Genomic DNA, 15,962 nt, shown 5'->3' on the forward strand with positions numbered 1-15,962 from the left:
CCATGATGATGATGAGTAGTTTTTAGTGGCGCAAGGGCCAATTCATGGCCAAACAGCACCATTTCAATTGACTACAGATATGAACAATGATATGGTGCGTGGCTGTAAAGGGGCCTTAAAACTCCTCGCTCCAACGCGGGTGTTAAAACATGAAAGTAATAAAATCATGACAGTGGCGTGACATATGTGTAGTGATAGAGGATGGCAAAATGTCATGATAATAAAACCATGATGAAGATGTAGTCACCGCAGCCACGACCACTCTATAGGGGTGGTGCTACGGATGACCTCGAAATATCGGGTGAAAGCTTTGCACATCTTTTAAAAACGTAAAAAGTGCTTGCAGTTTAAAAAGCGGATCCCTACCGATGAGCATCCCAGGGTGTAGAGGGAGCTGCTGTCGGTAGGGCAGTAAAAAGTGCTTTTTCCTTAGAGCATCTAGCTCATTGCACTGGACGAGAATGTGGAGAACGGTAAGGGGCTCTCCACATCTCTCACAATATGGTGGATCGCCGGTAGACAGAAGAAATGAATGTGTAGAATGTGTATGTCCTGTTCTAAGCCTTGTTAGTATTACTTCTGTGTGTCGCGATTTTGATAGTGGCGGCCAATAACCTACCTAGTTGCGGCTTAATAGCATGGAGTTTATTATCTGTGCGTTTATCCCACATGCTCTGATTGATTGATATGTGGGGTTTAACGTCCCAAAACCACTATATGATTATGAGAGACGCCTTAGTGGAGGGCTCCGGAAATTTAGACCACCTAGGGTTCTTTAACGTGCACCCAAATCTGAGCACACGGGCCTACAACATTTCCGCCTCCATCGGAAATGCAGCCGCCGCAGCCGGGATTCGAACCCGCGCCCTGCGGGTCAGCAGCCGAGTACCTTAGCCACTAGACCACCGCAGCGGGGCATCCCACATGCTCTGCCAATACCCCCTGAGCTTTCGTTTTATACAAGGTTTTAAGTCAAGTGCAGGGACTGGTGTTGATGCATTGGCAGTAGTGACATTGGCGCAAGCAGCCAGATTGTCGGCCAAAACGTTCCCTTGTATTTCACGGTGCCCTGGAACCCAGCAGACAACGATATGCTGTTTTGATGTGTAGAGTGTGCACAGAAGTGAGTAAAGTGACACCAGCACGGGGTTCTTGTGTTTTTTAGGAGTTTTCAGGGCTTTGATCACGCTTAGGGAATCTGTGTATATTACCGCCTTTTGTAATTTTATCTGTTTAATGTGTTTTACGACCGCCAGTATTGCGCAAGCTTCTCCTGTGAAAATGCTTGCATTAGGATGAAGAACGCCGGCCTCGGAAAAGGATTGGCCTATTGCTGCATATGACACAGAAGTGTTTGACTTTGACGCATCGGTAAAGAACTCAGGGCATGTGTATTTATGTTGTAGTTCTAGGAAGTATGTATGTATGTGTGCAAGTGCTGCGTGCTTTGTGACATCAACAAAAGAGACATCAAAGTCTATAAGCTGCCACTGCCACGGTGGCAGATATGTTGCAGGAGCCATCAAACTGTGTTCAAGAGGCACACCTGTTTCTTCAGCCAGGCTCCTTACACGCAGCGCATAGGGCTGCCTAAACGAAGGACGGTTCTCGAACAAGCCAGAACAAGACAAATCATTAAGGGGAGATGCGGGTCGAAAAATCGCGTTTTTTGCGAAAATTTCCACTTTTGAGATATTGCTTCTAAAATCACTTTTGATCATTCAACTATCATTTCCCCAAAGGTCATAGCTGAATTCAAACGAGAAAGTGGTAAAAAGTCGATCTGCGCTAGTGAAGGTAGCTGCCGAAGTCGCGAATTCACGCATCCGACGGCTATTTTTGAAAATCCGCCACTCGGCAACACGATGACGTCCGCCATCGGGGTTTGTTCGGTGGTGTAGATCAAGGCTCCTTCTAGTGTACAGGCGTCCCCCTAGTTTCGTATTTTAGTGAGGAATTTCACAAAACAGTCGTTTCCAAGTCGGTTTGCAGCCAAGCTGCAGCCGCTTCGCGCATCTCTACCGGTCACATGGTACGCTACCGAGGCCGCCATTGGCTACATCTGATCGGCCTCGCTCGCTGAGCGCTTGCGACGATCGGCACTTGCCGTGCGTTTCTACGTTTTTCCGAGTTCACCATGGATAACTCGAAGAAGCGAGACTTCCGAGCACGAAAGTTTGCAAGCAAGAACAAGTACCAAGGGCGTCGACGTAAACCGAAGCGCAAAGCAGCGGTAGAAGAATGCGAGCCGCGGGCCACTAGGCCTAATCAAGGCAGCGGGGATACGGCGGCTTGCGGGAACTTTGACGAAATCGACGCCGCGATCAAGTTCATCAGCGCATCAGAAAAAAAGATTGAACAGTTCGAAAGCGAAAGAACGAAGAGTGTTTGTGGCTCTGTGAGCGGAGTATTTTGTGACATCGGCGCACTGACATCGATGGTAAGCCGTGCTGTTTGTCCAACATGCCACACCGCTGGACTCGTCGTTCGCGACAACGCAAGTAAACGTAAGGGCCTCTCTTCGTTCCTCGAGCTGCACTGTGATAACAGTGAGTGTCCTGAGTCAGTGGTTTCTGCCGCGCATAGTTCGCGGCGTGTTCTGCCGGAAAGACAGCCCACCGATGCCGGTGATGACTGGAGCTACCGAAGCGGCAGCTCGCGTGACAGCTTCGCTGTCAGTGTGAAGGTAGTTGTGGCTGCGCGTGCAATAGGCATTGGGCATGAACAGCTGTCGCGTTTTTGCGCTATTCTTGGACTGCCAATACCTATGCATCATAAGACTTTTATTGCAATTGGCAAAAAAGTTCATGCTGCAGCTACCAAAGCTGTGCAAGAAAACCTGGCGAAAGCGCGGATGATAACTAAAGAGAAAGTGGATGGGGCTGATGTTGCTGTCATGTATGATGGCACATGGCAAAAAAGAGGGCACAAGAGCCACAATGGCATCGGCACTGCTGTGTCTGTGGACACTGGTTTGTGCCTAGATTTTGAAGTGCTATCGAATTACTGCCTTGCCTGTAGCCGGCACCAGGACTTGGGTGATGAGGAAGAAATATGGCAAGCATTCCACACACCTGTCTGCGAAAAAAATACAGAGTGCTCCTCTCATGCCATGGAGACTGAGGCAGCTTTGCGCATATGGGGCAGGACATCCTCATACACAACACCATTGCGCTTCACCAAGTTCCTCAGTGATGGGGACAGCAAAGCTTATACCGCTGTCGCTGAGGCCAAGGTATATGGTGAAGCTGTTGTGGACAAGGAGGAGTGCACAAACCATGTGGCCAAGCGTCTAGGCACTGCACTTCGGAAACTGCCAACAAGACTTCCACGAGGGGAAAAGCTGACAGATGGCACAATTCAGAAGCTGCAGAACTATTACCGTATTGCAATCACAAACAACAGAGGTGATATTCTGAAAATGCATCGTGCCATCTGGGCCTCATATTTCCATTCATCATCGAGCAACACAGCAGGCAGCCACCGATACTGTCCAGAAGGGGCGACTTCCTGGTGCAAGCATAGGCGAGCTGAAGCGCTTGGGGAGGCCCCACCCGACCACACACCAATCTTGACCAAGGCTCAAGGATTGGCTGTGCTTCCCATTTACAAGCGGCTGACAGATGAAAAGTTGCTGGTGCGTTGTATCCAAGGGAAGACCCAAAACGCTGCAGAATCTTTGAACAGCAAAATCTGGTTGTTGTGTCCGAAGACTAAGTTTGCCTCCCGGACAACAGTGGAAACTGCAGCTGCTATGGCCGTGTTGTGGTTCAATAAAGGACATTCAAGCTTTGAACACGTGCTAGAGGAGCTTGGTGTAGTCCCACCAGATCAACTGATCACCCTGGGCCAATCCCGCGACCAGAGGAGAATCGAAAGAATGTCTGCGTGTGAAACAGCCGAGGCAAGGGCCCATCGGCGGAACGTGGCAAAGAAAGCGCGCCTTGATGACTCCCTTCTCAAGCGGCGAGAAGGATCCACATATGGAGCAGGACAATTTTAGGTGCTCTAGCTGTGTCCCTTCTATGATATCACCAAGTTTTGTGCAAATCGCACTGTGTAATCATGAGTAAACATATTTACAACTTTCAAATGCATTTTTCTCGATTTCCATTTTGAGGTAATTCTCTCATCTTGTGCACAATCTTTTTTAGGCATAAAATAGTCCTATCTTGATGAAATTTTGCACAGAGCTTAATCAGCCACTCTAGAATACAAGTATCTACTTTAGGTTGCATTATACATCACAGATTTTTTGTTACACAACTTGATACACTGATAGAGAGATGTAAAATATGCATTTAGTACTTTTAATTTTTTTTTTTTAATGTAGCAAATAAATTTTCTGTTTGAGGTACTTTTCTGTATTGTACTGCTCAAGTGCAGCAGAATGAGCCATTTTGCAATTCTGTGTGAAAATTTTTAGTAAGCTTTATTATGTGCACAAAAAACACTATATTTTGATATCAAAGTTGTAGTAACTCCGGAACTACTATAGCTATCAAACAAATAATTGCAGTTATGAAATCAGCACTGCAAGCTTTACTAACACCTAAAATTTCAAGGAGCTGGGTTATGAAATAAAAAAAAACCTTTTTCGAGTAGCATCTCCCCTTAATTGTGAAATGGGAAGGGTGTTTCTTGTCTGCCTTCACCTTCAAAAAGTACAAAAAGGACAGGGAACATCTTTGTAGGTGGAGCGACCATTCATTCGAATCCACGTACAAGCTCTCCACAGGGCTGGTGCGGAAAGCACCCGTAGAGAGGCGAATGCCTAGATGGTGGACAGGGTCGAGAATTTTCAAGGCTGATGGTGTTGCCGACTGATAAATTATAGCACCGTAATCTAGGCGTGTGCGTACGAGGCTTTTATATAAGTTAATTAAACATTTCCTGTCACTACCCCATGTAGTGCGTGACAACACTTTCAAAATGTTCATTGTTTTTAAGCCCCTGTTCCTTAAATACTTGATGTGTGGGATGAAGGTTAGCTTAGTGTCTAATAAGAGACCAAGAAACTTGTGCTCGGTCTTCACTGACAGAGGTTGACCATGCAGGTCAATGTCGGGGTCAGGATGGAGGCCCCTCTTTCGGCTGAACAAGACACAAGTGCTCTTTTGTGCGTTGAGTATAAAGCCATTCTCGTTTGCCCATTGAGATACCTTGTTCAACCCTAGTTGAACTTGACGTTGGCACATTGAGATGTTGCACGATTTGTAACCAATCTGCACATCATCTACATATATGCAGTAAAAAATATTTCGTGGGAGAGACAGGTGCAAGGAATTCATTTTGACTATGAAAAGTGTGCAGCTCAATACACCTCCTTGTGGCACTCCCGTTTCTTGGACAAATACTCGAGATAAGAGAGTGCCAACTTGGACACGGAATGTACGGTTGGACAGGTAGCCTTCGATAACTGTCAGCATTCAGGGTGTCTACCAATTACATTTTTCCAAATTCCCTGACTTTTCCAGGTTTTCCATGACCATTTCAAGCAAATTCCATGACCGGTACGTCTGCTTGGAAGAAACTGCGCACTGGAAAACAAACTCCTGAGCGGTAAAAAGAAATTATGAGGCGCTCATATAAAATGAAAACCATGCTGCTTTATTGCATTCCCTTGTCTGAAAGCATTTTTTACAATAAATAAAATATTCAAAGACACAATAATTGTCCCTCGACAAACAGAAAAGCTTGTTTACTTGCATCGGCAATGCCTGCACTGTTTCAAGGATTCAATCTCTTGCTGCAGCATGGAGACCTGAAGCTGTGCGTCTTCCACCAGTTTTTGCTTCTTTGATTCAAGCTCTTTCACAAGAGCTGCAGTCCTCTTCTTTTTCCTTTCAGCATCCAATACGTCCAACCGTTCCTTCTTTTTCCTCTCCAGGTCTTCCTTCCATTTGATGTTGGAACTTCGAACCATGTCTATCATCTTGTCTGTTACGTCAACTTCTGCAACACCACCTGCTGCAGACACCTCATCGTACAGTAACCTTTGTGCTACAAATGACTCCTCCTTCATATTTTCCACAAGACATTCCTTGTTCACTGAAAATCCCCGCTCCACGGAAGAATTTCCATGTGAAAGGCACAGCACAATCTTCACAAACAGCAGTAGCTCTTCATGAGAACTTGCACAGAGTTCCACCCACAGCTTCTCCAAGCGCTCTCTTGCACGATCAAATTTTCGCAAACACACTTGTGCAGTGCTGTTCGAGCACACTTGTACATATGATCTACTTGCTCTCTCTCCTTGTAGGCCTGTAAGGCGCCCATGCTCTATAAGTACTTCAAGTGCAATTTTTAGCTGCTTCTGGCCAGCTTCCACAGAAGCGGCACAAACTGCTGGGTTTAAGCAACTGGCCCCCCTTGTCAGCTTGTATTTCAGAGGTGATCTTTCGATTATCTTTGCTGAACAGGCCTTAATAAATAAGATGCATTCTTTTTTGACACTTACCACCGCAGTGTGAGATGGTTTAGTGATCTTTCGCAACTCACTTTTGGCGGCAAGGCCTATGTCAAAGGCAGCTATACCAATGATGCTGTTTGGGTTCTCCAGATCAATTTTTATCAGTATTGAAAATGTGCCTGCAGCATCCAGCTTTTCCTTTAGCACGATTCGTCCCAGCAGTGACCGCAACAGGCCGTCCAGTGCTGTTGCAAGAAAAGGTAGCATCGGCTTTTCTGTCTGAAACTCAGCCAAAAATGGCTCCAATTCTTCTGAAACTGAAAGCATAAAGGCCAGCTTTACTGGCAGCATCTCGTCTTTCACAGCCGTCTCGACATGAGCATAGCTGCCACACGCTGGAAGTTTCTTTTCTTTCTTGACATGCTCAACATATTTGACCACATTTGGGAGGACTTGCAGTGCCCTAGCAAGAGCCTTGCCATTTTCCAGCCAGCGCACTGAGCTAAAGTTTAGCGGAAACAGTATGCTCCCTGTGAAATTGACATAGTCGGCTCGGCGTGCAGGGACGTTTTTGAACAAATTGTACAAGCTTCTAAGAAACACTACTGTGTTCCACTTTGTCACATTGTGGCCTGTTTTAAATGCACCACTCACAACGTGCAGTCCGCAGCTTCCAATGTCCACAATATTCTGATTTCCATCAGACGCAGAAAACTCTTGCTTCAACGACTTCAACAACTTCAAATTGACGTTTGGACCATCCATCGAAAGTTGAAGTATTTTTGCCGGCTCAATGTTCTCAGTGGCCTTTTTGAAAGCGGCAGCTAAATCTTTTGCGCGAGTGTGTCCTAAAAAACAGGACGTCAGGTAGCGGGTTTTGACAACGTCGTCAGCTGGGTCCCAAAACCTGATCAAAACGTCCATTTGCTCTTTCTGAGCAATTTTGTTCAGGGACTCGTCAAAAGCCACGACCACGTGTGGGACACTATGCAGCTTTGATAGCAGCCTGTTTCGGAAGTACGGGGCTATACCGTAACAAATTGTATAGCCAACTTTGTCCTTACCAAGTTGCAACTTCTTCGCGACGTCGCACGTGGGGAACATGATGGAAAAAAGCGCCGCTGACGCTGCTGCTGAACGAAACGATCCATGGGTCGCTATAGTGTTCAGGCACCAAACAACTTCTGCTTTCGTGACACATTTTTTTTACCAGAAACCTATTTAAGGATGCCTTCCCGTCAGGCGCGACGGCCACCGGCTTAGCAGGCACGCTTTCAGCACTCGTGCTTGGCACAGTCGATACACATTCACTCGTAGTCGTAGCAGTCATGGAACACGGCAAGTTGGGTCCAGCACCGAAAAACGCGCGGATGTTTGTCTGGGAAGCACTTTGCACAATGCACACAGCAGTTAGGTGTTTCTTGCTCACAGCGTGACTGGAGACAGCAGCGATGCCCATATTGCTAAGCGAGAAAGTCTTCTGGCATGCTGCACAGTGAGCCTTACTTGTATCGTTCGGCACTGCTCTAATCCATGAGGCGTGCTCGGATATTTCCGCGTTCACCCAATCAGGGTTAAACGAACACTTCTTCGCAAGAGGCATAGCAACTCGCTGCATGCTCACGGCATCACAAGAAGAATGGCAATATGGCTGCAGCCCAGACATCTTGATATGTGGATTGGATTGGATTGGATCCGATCTGGATTACCATATTTGCTCTACTACTATTTTTGTATCCCAGTCCAATTTACGCACCTGTAAACTACACATTTCAGTAAAAAAATAATTACGACTCGCATATTCTGTGCACCTTGCCCTCTGCTGATGGCACTTCCAGCCTAACCAGAAAACCCTCAAGCCGAGCCGAGATCGCGGCCAAGACAAACATGCACAATTTTATGCGCGTGAGTAACGTTGTACTCGGAAAGTAGAAGCGCCAGCTATGCACTGCTTTTTTTTAACTATGCTTCTGCTTAGCTGTTCTGTGTGGTTTAAGGAGCGATTTTTAAAGCTTTGATTAATGCTAATGAATATTTTCGTGACGATCTGAAAGACTACAGTCAGTTTCCATGACCTGGCCGGATTTTTCAGAAATTCCCTGACTTTTCCCTGACTTTTCCAGGCGTGTTCAAATTCCCTGACTTTTCCAGGTTTTCCAGGTTTTCCAGGTTGGTAGACACCCTGGCATTCTACCCCGCACACCTAAATGTGACAGGTCTCGCAATATGCCGAAGTGCCATGTAATGTCATATGCCTTTTCCATATCGAGGAAAACAAAGAAAAAATTGATTATGAACAAAAGCGTCGCGAATTTGTGCTTCGATACGGACAAGGTGGTCAGTGGTGGACCGAGCCTCTCGAAACCCACACTGGTATGGGTCAAGTAAGCCACTAATTTCAAGGGGGTGCATCAGGCGCCTGTTAATCATTTTTTCAAAGACTTCGCAAATACAGCTCGTTAATGCTATTGGCCTGTAACTGGAAACTGAGGCCGGGTCCTTGCCTTGTTTTAGAATTGGGATAATGATAGCTTCCTTCCAGGCTGAGGGTAGCTCGCCAGAAGACCATATCGCATTATAAAGAGAGAGGAGAGCTTTGTGGGTTTCAGTGGGCAGGTGTTTTAACATTTCATATGCCACAAGGTCCGGGCCTGGGGCAGATTTATTGCAGCAGGCAAGTGAGGCCTGCAGTTCAGCCAAACAGAAAGGTTCGTTGTATGCCTCATGTGTTCTGGGCTTGCGCTCTAATCTCTGTTTTTCTATTGCGGTTTTGTATCGTCAGAACGCTTCACTATAGTGTGTTGAGCTGGAGACCTGTTCAAAGTGCGCTCCGAGAGTGTTTGCCTGGTCTTCCGAACTCTCCCCTTGTGTGTTCACTAGAGGAAGCGAATGTGCTTCTCGTCCTGCCACCTTACCAACCATGCTCCAGACTCTCGACTCATCTGTGTATGAGTTAATGCCCGATACAAATTTGTGCCAACTTTCTCTTCTCGCCTGTCGGCGCATCCTCCTTGCTTGCGACTTGACGTTCTTAAAGTTTACAAGATTGTCGGCTGTGGGCGAGTCTCTAAGCAACCTCCATGCCTTATTTTGTTTTTTTCGAGCATCACGGCACTCATTATTCCACCATGGGACTCGTCGTTTACTTGACGGTCCACATGTTTGGGGAATACATTTTGTTGCTGCATCAACCAAGAAAGCTGTAAAGTAGCATACAGCATCCTCTATGCTCAATGCCGCCATGTCAGTCCAAGATAATAAAGTCATTTTTGAAACTTTTCCCAATCGGCTTTGTCAGTGAGCCATTTGGGAACTTGTGCAGGACAAATTTGTTATTGATGAGCTGATAACGATAGGAAAGTGGTCACTACCATATAGATCGTAAATAACTTCCCATTTAAGTAGAGGCAAGAGTGATGGGGATATTATGCTGAGGTCTATTGCTGAGTACGTATTGTTAGCAATGTTGTAGTATGTTGGCGCTTTCCGATTCAGCAGGCATGCACCGCAAGAAAAAAGAAGCTGTTCAATCAGGCGACCTCGAGCATCGCAGCGAGAGTCACCCCACAGATTGCTATGTGCATTGAAATCTCCCAGGAGAATATAACGTTCTGGAAGTTCGTCTATGAGGGACTCGAATTCATGCTTTTCAAGACGGTGTTGTGGAGGTATATAGAGAGAGCAGATGGTGACGAGCTTATTCAATAGAACTGCTCGAACAGCCACCGCCTCAAGGGATGTTTGTAGTGTTAGGTGTGTGCATGCAATCTCTTGATTGACTATAATGGCAACACCACCGGATGGCACAATGGCATCATTCCAGTCTTTCCGAAAAATAACGTAGTGACGTAAAAAGTTGGTGTGTTTCGGTTTCAGGTGTGTCTCTTTTACGCACAGCACCTTAGGTGTATGTTTGTGTAAAAGTTCCAGGACATCGTCGAGGTTTCTCAACAGTCCTCCGACGTTCCACTGCAGTATTTGTGTCATTTTAATTTAGTGTGGTGCTGTGCATGCAGAGGTGTTGCGTTAGTTTACAGGGCCTTTTGAGGGCCCTGTGATTCGAGGTTTTTCTTTTTTGGCGCGCTCCAAGGAGTTGCGCCTATCCTTCGGCGTCTGAGGCGCTGGAGGAGTGGGACTTGTATCCATCACCTCATGTGAGGTGGTGAATGATGCCTGCTGGGCAGGCACATTCACTGAACTTTCGGACCTGACTGCGCCTGCAGTGGTCCGAGGTTCAGCAGACACTAGGGTCTGCCGGCCCTGTTTGTCAGGTGGCGGAGCAGTACAGGCTGCTCCAGCCGGGGGCGCTGGCGGCACGACCGCGGCCACACACTGTGTGACATTCGCGGGTGCTGAGGCATGTGGCGCGGCGCCCCGGCGCGTCACATCTGCAAAGGAAGGATAAAATGGGTTGTGTATTGCGAAGCGTTGGGGCGCTTCTTGGAATGTGAGATTGAATTTAACCTTAAGTTCTACTATTTGTTTCTCTTTTTTCCATGTGGGGCATGATCGTGAGTAGGCAGCGTGGTCTCCTTCACAGTTCGAACAATGAGTTGTTTCTGAGGTGCAGTTGTCTGATATGTGTTGAATGGATGCGCACTTTGCTCTTACAGGAAGCTTACAATAGCCGGTTTCGATTGATTCTGGTAGGTCATTTGTTCCGAAGGTAATTATTACGTGTTTTGTAGGGGTCAGTTTGTTGTTGCGTCTTATTGTTATTCGTTGGACTTTGACCACGTTCTGGTCCTGCCAATTTTCGAGCAGCTCACTTTCAGAAAGCTCAGTAAGATCATCATCAGAAATTACGCCACGGACAGTGTTCATGGACCTGTGTGGGCCCACCGAAACAGGGGTTTCCCCAAAGGCTACAAGCTTAGACAGCTTTTCATACTGAGCTTTGTCACGAACCTCCAGAAGAAGATCGCCACATCCCATCTTTGTTACTTTGTAACCTGGGCCTATTGCTTCTGTGAGAGTTTTGGAAACGAGGAAAGGTGAAATAGCTCGGACTGTCTTTTTTTCGTTTTGACTGTGGATTACATGGTACTTTGGGAATGTCGGCTTTGGTGTGTTAGGCAGGAAAGTATCTTCGGTGCGCCACCTTTTTAGGGAGCGATCAGGAAGGGGGGGAAAAGATTTTGCCATAAAATACAATAAAGTTCGGCGGTTATGGTGGCCACCCACCACCGAGCCCAACAAGGGGACGCTGCAAGGTTGACTAGTGAACACTTGGAGACGCCAGCCATGCATCGCCGCTATAACCGAATATAACTACCCAAGGTTGGGTAACTACACAGGGTTAACCCTCGCCACCAGGAAATTCTGAAGTAAACGGAAAAGAGGAGATGACAGGACAGATAAAAAGTGAGAGATAAAGACGAAGATGTAGGAAGAGAGAGATAGGAAAAGGCGACTGCCGATTTCCCCTCGGTGGGTCAGCCCAGGGGTGCCGTCTACGTGAAGCCGGGGCCAAAGGGGTGTGTTACCTCTGCCGGGGGGCCTTAAAGGTCCAATCACCCAGCGTTGGCTCAACCCCCAGGATCCCCTTTTCCCCGGAAACGGCAAAGCCACGCACGGCTTGATTGATTGATTGATATGTGGGGTTTAATGTCCCAAAACCACTATATGATTATGAGAGACGCCGTAGTGGAGGGCTCCGGAAATTTAGACCGCCTGGGGTTCTTTAACGTGCACCCAAATTTGAGTACACAGGCCTACAACATTTCCGCCTCCATCGAAAATGCAGCCGCCGCAGCCGGGATTCGAACCCGCGCCCTGCGGGTCAGCAGCCGAGTACCTTAGCCACTAGCCACGCACGGCTAGGCGTGGGAAAGAGTCAAAACTCCCTCGTTAGCTCGGGTCCGTGACGAGTCGCCATGAAATACTGGTGGCTGGTGAGGCTGATTTATCATCACTTGGGCCGGTGTTACATGACTTGTCATGATGGCGGCATCCATTGACCGAGTTCCCCTTGGCGTGAAGTGGAGTGGACTGAATTCTGGTGAATCACCTCAAAGACGGCGACTGGTCCTCTGATGCACAGGTGTCAGCTCCCCAGGATCAACTCGCTGGTGGTCGGGGCTACGCTGTCTTGCGTTCGTAGGGCTTTGGTTCATTACCCAGCACCTTCCACCAGAAATGTAACGATGTTGAAGGACTCGGGGTGTAATAAAACGTATTTATTAAAGGGCGACCCTGTGCCCACAACTCAAAGGGACTATGGTCGTAGCACGTTACAGCAGAACACCAAAGATGTCTCCTTCTTCTACTTCTCCAAGAAGAGTCCCAAGCGTGTGGCGCACATCAGCCGGGGCCAGCTGGGTTCTCGTGCTATCATCATCGTCTCTGTGCAACACTAGACGGCGCGCATGTATGTCCCTGTGCGCGTGGTAATGGGCACGTTGTTTGAATGCAGGCACTATGTCGCGGCAATATTGTCCCTGGGGTTCGACTGTATGTAGACAACAAATTGTTCACACCAGCAGATAAGAAAAAAAGAAAATCAACAGCAGCTTTATTCGCTCTACGTATGCCTATACACAATGTTGCACAGAAAAGTCGCTACCAGCGTTGTTGCGGATTACACACGTGGTTTGGTATTGCGAAACATTTTATGGACAAGCTGAATTTGCGCTACCACGTAAAGCCGTGTGATTAGATGACAGTCCCCTATAGCAGGTCGGCAAGCTCAGCGGAGACTCCCATCAGTTACTGAATGGCAAGCAAGAACTGCTGTTAGCAAAGTGTCTACAGAGCTGTCCTGTTAAGCAGCCAAAACAAGCTTTAATAAGTTCTTCGGAAGTAGACTAATTTAGTTTGGGATAATACTTTTGATATAAAAACAAACATTGAATTAAAATAAAATTGAGCACATTTCAAAACTTTTCTAAGCAGTCCTTTTTGTGCATACACCTTTGCTACTAGACTGTGGTGGTCTAGTCGGATACAATTTTTGCGGCAGTATCTTGTATATGTATCTCCAATACTTCTAGCCTGAGCATTTTGTATCGTATCACGATACCATTTCAAAGTATATTTTACAAGCCCTGTTCAATGGTGTCCTTTAAAAATTCCACGACTATCAAGGAAACCATTCCACGAACATATTTTACATAAAAAATCCGGATTTATTCAGTTCGTAGAAGCAGCCTGAGGATGGCAACACTCACCTGCATGTTGTGTTCAGCAATGAACTGCGGCTTGCCCTCCTGGAGAATGCGCAAGAACACCCGCATGGCATGGTCCAGGAACGTTGGGTAGTGCACCGATGTGACAATGGACTGCGATACAGAAGGTTCACAACAGCACTATCAGATGAAATGACTCGTCACACGAGTCGACAGGATTGAGACCTACCAGCCCCTTTATCAGTCGCACATCATCGACAAGGTTCTCCGCAAGACACCCTGACCATAAATAAACTACCGAACAAGCACCTAGCAGTACACATTGACGAGCATCATGACGGAATCATCGACTGACCTTCCCATCCCCAAGTACACCGGAGCAGCAGACGATGGACCTGTACAGGACTGGTTCGACCTGTTCGAGCTCCACGCTATCGCTGCATCAAGGTCGGAACGGGAGATGGTCGTCAACTTTACCGACTATGCTACCAATAATGCATTCAAATTTTACCTCACCCACATATTTGAAAGTGACGAATCGTGGCAAAAAATCAAAGAATGATCATTCCATTTAAAGATTACGATAGAGATTCACTTAAAACCCATGATCTGAAGGCAATCGATCTCAGTTGTCACAACCATCAGCCGTCTTTAAGCACTAAAACAGCCAAATCGAGTCGGCCATACCCATTCTGAAAGACATCAAGATCTATTTCCACGAAGATTTAATCTTCCCCCGTATTTTGCAACGGCACGAAAATTGGCTTCTACATCATTACTGCACCATAGGACTCGTGTTACCCGACAATACAGTGCACTGTACTCCCCGCATCGTACACTTGGCCCACCACCTAGTTTTCCGTCACTTGGCTTGTCAGTTACAACGCCCACCTCACGCCTCACACGCTCGCTACGGTTGTTATAGACCTGAAGAACTCCGAAATACTCAGCCAAGCCCAGGGTCTACCGTCCATATTCATGCATCAGAACAGTCAAGCTCCAAGGTTGCGCAGACAGAAAAACAATCCCAAGCAAAATCCGATCAAATCAAGCATTTGTCAGTGTCGCCGTCAAGTTCCCAGCCACCTGAGAGTCCAACAAACACAGTAGGCTCGGAAGAATCCACTCTCAAGCACTGCCCTGTATCAGAAGCGTCTATTAAGAACGGCGTTGCAAGAGCCTCCAAAGGCCTTCCAGTCAATTCTAGTGCACCACCTTCATTTCATTTTCTTTAGAGAATCACGACAACCCAACGATTACCAACTATCTACTAGTCACATTAACTATGAAGAAAAAGCAGGCTCGTGTTACTAAAGGAGTACCACCTCGTAAGATTCCGCAACATGAGCAGTGCCATCAAGAACTAAAAGAACTCCGGAAACTACGGCAGTTGCATCAAGCACAACGACGAACTAAAATGAGATCACAAGCAGATTTGAGGCTTAAGGATGCTCGTCAGAAACGACACCAACTAAAGGAAAGACCAAGTCAACATTTGAGCCATATTCGTAGAAGGAAACGTCAAGGAAGTCTTCTGTACCAGATATCGAGGCATTCATGTACAATCCTACCGATGGAGATACCGCCACAAAAACCACGAAAGAGACTGAATTTACCATTTGCAAAATGCAGGTACACAAACATCGTATCATCAACTTCAGTTTCACAAAGGCAAGCTGGAAGCAATGCTTTTGTCTCAGCTACGACAAAGAATACAGCCTCCATGACAGAAAACTCGGCGCCTACGGCGTCCGACCTTCAAATTCTACGAGGACGTCCAGCCTCGTTGGTTCTTCGCAGCTGCTGAAGCGGTGTCATGGTCAGTGCAGTTGTGCAGGACGTGGTTATCTTCTCCAGAACGCCACAGTCAGCCTCGCCCACCAGAACCCCTGCGTAAACCGGACTGCTGCACTATCTTCTGAAGTCTTGAAAAGTTTACGGAACTCCCCTGAAGCATAGAACCAATTATGAATTTTGACATTTGTGACTTTTTAATCTCTCCTTGTTTACTACTTCTTGTTCGTAATCTATGCCTTCTTTCGGGGGGAGGCGGAATCATTTGATGTATGAAGCAATGGTTGGTAGAGGTCGAGAAGAAAGAAGTGACAATGAAATAGAAATGGCATATGAGCCAGGCCAGCGTTACTAGATTATTTTCAGTTGTAAAACTGGCCGGCGCTGCCCGGAACCGACACCGATCTTTCTCTCTGTGGCGCTGCAGTCGCAACCGGCTCGGTTGCCGGGGCGCTCGCAGGCGGTTTCGCTTATGCGCCGCAGTAGCCGGCGCATTCGGTGCCCCGGTCTCCGGCGTTTCTTGTTCGCGCAGTCGTTTTCAGAAGTGCTGCATGAGCGATGCCGTTCGAGTGGCACATTTAGTGATTTTCCAGCGACTGTATTTCATTGCTGTGGGCCTCTGCATGTGA

At 47.1% G+C, this 15,962-nt stretch overlaps 1 protein-coding gene across 5 annotated transcripts in view; it reads right to left on the bottom strand.

Annotated features, from left to right (window-relative positions):
- The window catches only part of Nipped-A (Transcription-associated protein Nipped-A), a 991,444-nt gene that overhangs the window by 940,455 nt on the left and 35,027 nt on the right, over positions 1-15,962 (bottom strand). For all 5 annotated transcript variants that reach the window (XM_075869412.1, XM_075869408.1, XM_075869400.1 and 2 more), the window contains exon 4: positions 13,582-13,692. In XM_075869412.1, the coding sequence (XP_075725527.1) occupies positions 13,582-13,692 (111 nt within the window). The remainder of the gene's footprint in view (positions 1-13,581; positions 13,693-15,962) is intronic.

Source organism: Rhipicephalus microplus, chromosome 1, assembly GCF_043290135.1.
Source record: "Rhipicephalus microplus isolate Deutch F79 chromosome 1, USDA_Rmic, whole genome shotgun sequence".
NCBI classification, from domain to species: Eukaryota; Metazoa; Arthropoda; class Arachnida; order Ixodida; family Ixodidae; genus Rhipicephalus; species Rhipicephalus microplus.